General features: G+C 41.7%; 1 protein-coding gene across 1 annotated transcript in view; it reads left to right on the forward strand.

Annotated features, from left to right (window-relative positions):
* Positions 1–7,470, forward strand: part of anos1 (anosmin 1) — a 44,682-nt gene extending 37,212 nt beyond the window's left edge. The window contains exons 10-14 of the mRNA XM_080497578.1: positions 195–283; positions 1,410–1,581; positions 2,075–2,295; positions 2,985–3,126; positions 6,330–7,470. Of these exons, the coding sequence (XP_080353704.1) occupies positions 195–283; positions 1,410–1,581; positions 2,075–2,295; positions 2,985–3,126; positions 6,330–6,388 (683 nt within the window). The 3' untranslated portion in view covers positions 6,389–7,470. The remainder of the gene's footprint in view (positions 1–194; positions 284–1,409; positions 1,582–2,074; positions 2,296–2,984; positions 3,127–6,329) is intronic.
* The last annotated feature ends 1,009 nt before the right edge of the window (positions 7,471–8,479 follow it).

Below are 8,479 nucleotides of genomic sequence, written 5' to 3' on the forward strand. Positions count from 1 at the left end.
CTTAAAGCTCTGTTCTTGTATAGATTTATGTATATAAATCTGGCACTGATTCAGCTTAAATTGCATAGCGGCCCTCATATGAAGCATATTTACATTTATTTTAAAAAAAACAAACACACACACACAAGAAGTCTGAGCAGTATTTTTCTCTCCAGTGAAACAGTGCAATCATTCTTCTCTTTCTTCGTCTCCAGATCCCTCTGTGAGTCGCTACCATGTCCAGTGGGCGCCGGAGTACTGCAGCCATAACGAAACTCGGGGACCAGAGAAATCCGTCACGCAGGTTGGTGTCCACCGTCCGTTGCATACAAGCCCCAGTTCAGGGTCCACTTTGCAGAAAGCAGTGCACAGAGCTACAACTTGATCAGCAGCTCTGTGCTATGCAAAGCACGCGCCTAACCTTTTGTCTGATGCTTAGAAAGGACAACTCAGCTAAAGAAAACAACTCCACTGAGTGAACCCGAAGCCCTGTAGCATTGGATTTGCACCGGGCAAATCACTGGCTGTTGTTTTGAATATTATGAGTCAGTCGTGTGGTCAGGCATGTGGTGTGTTGGCCAATAAAACACATTTACTTAAACAACGTTTCCCGGAATGGGGGGGGGGGGGGAATCGTTCACCTCCAATGGCCCCGGCCGTGCGACTGCGCGGGGCTTTGTTGTCAGACGCAATAGTGTCTGTGCATGAGTCTGGGTTTGTGGGGGTCGGTTAACTGTTTGGGCTCAGGCTGATATGGGGCGGCAGAGACCTGGCAATCAACACATTCTTGGGGAAGCAGCACCGCGGTTGCTAGGAAATATACATCCATGTCTATAGATTGCCACAAAGGATTCAAGGCTGGTGCTTTTATGTGAGCGCAGTGCCTCATTCACTTTTAATCAAAGCTGTTTCATATCAGAGAGAATATACACACACCCATACCCACGGGACTGCCTATTAGTGTAAGCCCTCTATTACTGCATGGTCGGAATCGGCAAGTCAGCTGGATTTTTTTTTTTGTTTTCTCGAAGAAAGAGATGGAAAATCGTTTTTTCCTTAAGATCAATAAATGATTAAAGTTCAGAACGAATGTAAAGTGTATCACTGCTGCACAATATTCATTATCGCTGTTCTCATCGCAAATTACACATAAATATGGTTCCACTGTTTCTCCTTCTTCAAACTCATCTTGTGTTCATGCTGCAATTGGAAGCTATGCAAAGCCATTATATTGCAGTCTGAATATGGGAACTGGGGGCTATCACCCCGAACATGTGAGTGCTCTGTAATGTGGGGCATGTTCCTGAAGCCTGAGCGGGAACGTGATCTCCTCCAGTACCGTGTATTTAATTATCTCCCAAGCTCCATGGGACCTGACCCGGGTGACACGTCAAAGTCATCAGGACTGAATAATGTGTTTCTCTGCTCAGGAGAACTACATCAACCTCCCAGGCCTGCTGTTCTCCTGCAAGTACAAAGTCACCGTTCACATGCTGAAGTCCAAGAGACGCTCCAAGGACGAGAGCACCACCTTCCTCACCCCATCCTGTGCCACCATCCGGAGCAAGACTCACAAACACATCCCCTGCCCTGGGGAGGGAGGTGAGTATTCAGCTGTTTGACACCCAGAGGTCAGTTTGGAATTGATCAACACAGTAATTAGATACCCCAGCATAGTATAATTATGATGCTGGATAAAATCTATACGGACTTAAAAGAAGAGGTTGTGAGATATTCTTGGCAGCAAACTTTGGGAAATCTCGCTCTCGCTAAAAAAAAGAAAAAAAAAGAAATCCTGGCACAAAACTCTCATAAAACTAAATTGTGTCAATGTCAAAGTTTTTTTTTATTTTTTTTTTTACAAATAAATCACCAAGAAATATAAAAAGCCATTTATTACTGTGCGGTTCGAGAGGCATGCAGGTTTTTTTGTTGTTATAACATTTTGGCAAAGCTATGAAGAGTGTTTCCTCTTCTTTCAGTGTGAAGAGGTGATGTGGTGTCAGTTTCTTCATCTGACTCTCTGCAAGAACAGAAAAATCAAGTATTTGACGCTGTTCCTCTACTGGTTTTGACACCACCTTTCTCTTAACAGCTCCGGGGCTTCCGAAGGTCTTGGCCAAGCCCGAGAACCTCACGGCTTCCTTCTCCATCACTGAGGGAAACATCACCGGCAACTTCCTGTGGCGAGTGTCAAGGGTCGCTCCCCATCAGCGGATCACAGGCTTCCAGGTCACCTGGGCTGAGATCACCACAGAAAGTCGGCAAAACAGCCTGCCAAACAGCATCATCTCCCAGTCCCAGATCCTGCCTCCAGTAAGTTGATTCTTTCAGTGAAAGAGGATTTTATTTCTCTGTGATGACTCCCTTAACTGCTGCACACTAAAGGCCTTTTTTTTTTTACATACCACAGGGATTCTCTCTTTGTCACATACAGTAGGAATCCTCTTATCCTCTGCAGCAGGACAAAACTCTCTGTCTTCAAATTTTCAATTTATGGCAGCTGTCAGAGGTGACGGTGATTTGAGGATAACACTGTTGTGGCCTCTTTGCATGAATCTTGTGATAAGCAGAGGCACGTAAAGAGACACTGGGATAGATCTGAGGCTGCGTTGTGTCCTGCTGCAAGTTCTCCTCCTCCTACCTTTTCATCTGCCTTCACGTCTTCTCTCTTTCATCCTCCGTGCACACTCTGAAAAAGCCGCTCTTTGACATAATCTGCTCCATCAACAACACGTTCTGCCTATCTGCACCTCCCAGCCTCTAGAGCGGGTCTATAAATAAAACCACCCACCGCACACTTTATCAAGCTGGCAGTGAAGAGAGAGGCAGACAGCCTTATGAAAACAAAGTCTTTGTTTTTGTCTGTGGCTTGTGCAAAGACAGTCACACTCCCCTGTTTTACAGCTCACTCAAATTAAAGTTCTGTCAAATACAAAGGCGTACTCTGTTGTATTTCAGCTGATTGCACGTCTTCTCCGCTGCTCCCCTCCCTCTTTTGGCAGGATCATAACTTGCTCGTGGTGTCAAATCTCCGGCCGTCCACCTACTACAGACTGGAGGTTCAAGTCATTACGACTGGTGGGGAGGGTCCCGCCACTGTCAAGACCTTTCAGACCCCAAACATATTACCAGTCATACAACATCGTAAGTACTGAAGTCACCGCCGGTCAGTGATTCGCCACACAACTCCCACGACTGAGGAGCTCAGTCGAGGCGATGACGTGTAATACTGACGTGAGGACGCGGGACGCAAACACACGACTCAAATGCAGATGGATTCAAATCAAACAGGTTATCCACTGTCCAAGAGAAGCTTTGGTTTGGTCTATGCAGCCATACAGGGAGAATCCAAGACGACGGTCAGAATGAAAAAGGAAGAGGCAAAGACTAGAACGAACCCTGAAAACACACAACATATGTATATATTAGTAGTAAACAAGGCACATGTGACACAACAGCATATAGCAAGACATGAAACAAAAACTGTTCAACCAGAACCATAAATAATGACTAGACCAGGGAATCAACAGTAATATCAATGACGAATCACTTTACTGTTTGGAAGCACATATTTCACAGCACAGATGGACATCAGATCTCACTTCTCGAGAGGCGTGTCTTCAAGAGGTTTCGTTAGTTTCTGTTGGGTTTTTGGGGGGAAATAGAAAGAAGGAGGGTCATCAATGGAAAATGCTTTGTCCCCCCAGGTCCAGTGCTTGGTCCTGTAGGGAGGTAAGATGAGGACGAGATGAAGTGTGTCATTATTAGTGATTATTGTAGTATGAGGTGAGGGGGGGGTAATTTGACTAATATACCCTCTGTGAGACCTTTTTTTCATTACTGTTTCTGACGTCAGCTCACATTCTTCTTGAGATCTTAAGTCAAAGCTTCAAATTGTCATTTTAGTTCATGTGCTTATTCTTCTTGACAAGCGCTGGATAGCAAAATAGATTCCACTCTAACGTCACTGCAATAAATAAAAAGTCTCCAGTATGGAATATGGAATAGGAATTGGAAAACACCCAGCTTTCCTGAAATGTCAAACAATTTTGGGGGAATTATGGATGACATCGGTCATCCAGGGTGAAGCTTAGGGGGCGCTGGCGGGTGGGGGTGGGGGGGTTGTTTGGCTGTGTTGGCTGCAGAAGTGGAGTATTTGATTAAAGATCTCCTTTACAGCTTTTGAACAATTTCACATGGGTCTTGTTTGTCCAAAAACATTGTATTCAAAGTTTATAGCCCCAAATCCAGATTTTACTTGATTTTTCAACCATTCCATCATGTGAGCTGCATTCAAAATCTGCTATGTCTGTGTGAGCCGGACTGGCTCCACCCACACATGCCCGTCTTGGGAAGAAGAGGAAGTACTTCCTCTCATGGCGCCATGTGCCAGAGCAGAGCTACCTAATTGTGAGAGGAGTCAAAGGGGGGGAGCCTACCTTGATTGAGATTGGCTAAACCCCCGATGACACTATATAGGGTTTGATTTCTGATTCATTTGTTGGGGCGCACACTTAAAAAAAAAAAAAAAAATGAAACAAGCCAAGATGAGAGATGACAGACTTTTTTTCACTTTAGGGGCACCATTCCCTGGTACGCATATTACTGTTAGAAAACTATTAGAAAGTGAATTTTACATAATATGACCCCTTTAAAGACTTTAAAGCTGTCACACATCTGTTTAGTGACATCTATATGACCTAAAGGGTAAATAGTGTTGTCTTGCACCATTAGATTATCGTCACATTCCCAGTAAATCTAAAGCACATATTTTGAAATGATGCTGCTTTTATGTGCGCTGTCATTCAAATTGTTTATGCAGCTTTTCTTAGCTCCGTCCATTCACTTGAATGGCAAGCGTATAATATGTTAACTTGGCCAAATTAACATGGTGACTTATGCTGCAAACATAACACGAACCAGACCACAAGATAAAAGATAACTTCTTACCGTTCGACCCATTAGTCCTCTGAAAATTACATTGAAACCTTGGTGAGGAGATTACAAGTGCGTTTATGTGTGTCTGCGATGTCTATTTGAAGATCAGGGTGATTGTCTTGAAAGAGATTCTCAGATAGTTTGATTTCTTCAGCTATTAGATATCAGTGTGACACATATTAAATGTCAGAACACTATTAATAACATTAGGAGACAGTGCAGCCATGATTGAAAATTAAAACTAATCGCTGTGTAGTCTTTTATAATCTGCACGTCGTTGAATATTTACAGTCATTATAAATAAAGATCAAAATACGAATGAACTCATCAAACAGATTTATTATCTCCTCTCTGACACTCTTGTGTGTTGGTGGCAGTTACTTTAGAAACAAGAGACAGCCAGACACCGGAGCAAATTATTTGATATACTTATGTCATCAGCCAAGGATATCATTTCTAATGTTTATGGTATTCACAACATTTGATCCTGTTGATTAGAATTTACCTTCACACATCAGTATTTTCATGCTTCATGCATTTCAAATCTCTCACCGGCTCAAAGGTTGGATTAACTGAGAAAATTATGTTTGTTGACACTATTCATGTAAATAACGCTTTGAATTGTTGAACCTGCTTATTGTGAAAAGTGTTTTATTGAAAGGCCATACTAGTATAAAGCCAAATAAAATAAAGTAAAAACTGGCTTTATGTAACACGTGATGAGTTTTTTATTTGAAATGATGCAATGTTTTGATTGTAAACAATCAAAAACAGAAGGATCTTTCTTCATCCGTTCATCTGTTGCTGTTGTTGGATCTGATTCACACACAACCAAAGGTGATTTAGGGTCATCAAGAAACCAAACGTTTAGACCGTGAGAGGAAACCAAACTACCCTGAGAAAACGTCTACAGTTCTGATATGAAGCGATATTGTTAACCACAACACTAGCGTGTGACCCAACTGATTATATTCATCAGCAAAAGCATGAAGCAAAACAGCGGCATAACTTGAATTCCTATAAATTATTACCAGGGCCTGTTTTGTGATGAGAGCAGAAGGTGGGAAATCACACGAGAGAGTAGCGGTTGAAAATACTATGGAGCTATATTATTTTTAAAGCTGTCGTTCTTTGTGATTCAGTAAACCTGATTGGTTACAGGATCTGATTGAAGTGCAAACATTCCACAGACTTAAGACAAACAAAAGCAGCCAAACTGTGAAGTGTATGTATATCGTGCGAGTCACTAACATTTATTTCTTCAAGTACATTTGTTTTTCTCCGGTCTGCTGTCGAATGAGCTTTGATCAGTCTGAAGGGAGGGAGCAAAGGGAGTGATCCACTCTGCTTTTCCACAAAGATCTAACACCCAACTCAAGCGTTTATCTCTTTGAATGTGTGTCTTCCAGGACCCAGACTGCGGCAGCACCACTCCCATCACCAGAAGCCGTCGGTAGAGAGGCACTGAGTTTGCGGGTTGAGGCGAACCCAACAGGGAGAAGTACCAGTGGCCCTCTGCTCGCTCCTGTCTGTCAGCGAAGGAATGTGTGGAACCAAACAGAAACACAGTGCACCAGACCATGAATCCCCCCCTCCACCTCCTCCTCCAGGCTCCACAACACCTCAGCTATTCCTTCTTAACCTCATACTGCAAGGTCTCATATTTATATATGTTTGGTTAGTACACAACTTCCCGACTCCCACAAAGCCCAGAGCCCGCCCCCAGCAGACTTACTGTGATCGAGATGTCATTGTGCACAGCAAAAAGACTGTTAATTTGATTCGGTCAAATCTGAAAGCAACACATTTGCTCTGGGAAGTGGACTGAGGATGTTTGAACACGAATGCAAGGAGGGCCCAGAACTGTAAAACAAGTGTTTATTCACATGAAGAAAGAAAAGTAGAAATTCATTTATTTATTTTGAGTTACCCACGAAAGAGGCGCTTAGGCACACACAGTCAGTACTGATGGATGATGTAACTAAAGTCATTGTTGTCTAACTCCGAATATTTCACCTAGTTATGTTGCATGTAGCCCATTTGATTTTAGAACTGTAAATGAATTACCTGCTTCAAATTGTAAGCTTGTAATGGTTTTGCATGACAACCGTTAGCATTCAGTTGGCATGAAATGATGTCTGTGTTACTTCTTTTCGATATGTTAGCAACATTTCATTAACAGATTAACACATAAATATATTGGAAGTAATATGTAATGTTTATTAATGAAATTATTATGTGTGTGGAAATGATGAATTGTACATGTTCTTGGCTGTAGAAATATTTGTCGTGGAACAGTCAGTGAATGTCTATATTTATTTATGTGTGTATTACAAAGTTTGGTTTGGATGTGTGTGAATGTGAATGTTTTTGTGTGTTTTAGTCTCAACTTTTTTGAACTGCAAAAAAACTAAACAAACAAAAAAAAAAAACATCTTGTAAAGACATTTTGTAAAAATGGAATTGTAAATACAGTCTTATGTTACATGTTATTTTTCCATGGTAGAAACTGTACAAACTGCTAAGTAATAAAAATAATCCTTAACCTGAGCACATTGCTGTTTATTTGTTTGTTTATTTGTTTGTTTGATTGGAGCTGCTGTGAGGGGTAAATAGACATGCTTTTACTTCCAATACGCAAGTAGTTGGCAATAACTGTTGCTTACTTTGGCTGTGAAATCCATCATAGCGGAGTCGGCGTACAGCACAGTCACTGATGGGTTTCTGCAGCCGGAGACACGTGTTCTGCAAGTCCAAATAAACAGGTCGGCGGGCTCGCCAGCTCCGGTGACTCGTCAACAATAATGCGTCGCTTCTCAGAGCACTTGTGTGTTTGAAAAGCATTAAATACCACTTCTGCTCAGCGGTCTCCCACCCTCATAAAAAAAAAAAAAAAGTGGAAATGTTTACAAGAAAATAAAGCTAAAAGTGACACTGTGAGAGGGAAGCCTAATGTGCTGTGTATGTGTGATATTTGTGTTACAAGCTCAGGCAAGGTTTTATCCTCCGTGTGTGGAAGTGAAGGCCTTTTCAGCAGATATTTAACGAATCTTGAATCTCACAGTGTTTCAAAGCATTTTTTTTTTTTTTTACAAAGTACTCTGTTAGGTGCATTCAGGGATGCAAGTTTGCTTTTCAAGTGGTCGTGTTGTACGACGAGTCCTTCGGATTTGGTACATGACAAAAATGCACACTCGAGATCACCAGTGCTCATTGCTAAAAAAAAATTAAAAAAATAAGAGAAAGAGCAATTAAATATCATTTTATATGAAAAATAAGTAATAAAACACATCCTCATTCAAAAATAACCAGTGAGTCATGTCTTTGCTTCGGGCTGCACGATAATTCATCTTAATTCGATAAAAGGACAATTACTCTCCCCAGACTGCTTAAATTACCCGAATGTGCCACTAACAAAGCCTCAGTTTCCAATTCTGCTGTTGTGATTAATCAACCTCCATTCAGAATCATGCATGTGAGCATGTGTTTACGCTTATTCTGAAATCATACACTTTATGTATCTGTGCAAAAGGGCTTTGACAGCCGCATATTTGTGTGT

The sequence above is a fragment of the Blennius ocellaris genome, assembly GCF_963422515.1.
Source record: "Blennius ocellaris genome assembly, chromosome: 6".
NCBI classification, from domain to species: domain Eukaryota; kingdom Metazoa; phylum Chordata; class Actinopteri; order Blenniiformes; family Blenniidae; genus Blennius; species Blennius ocellaris.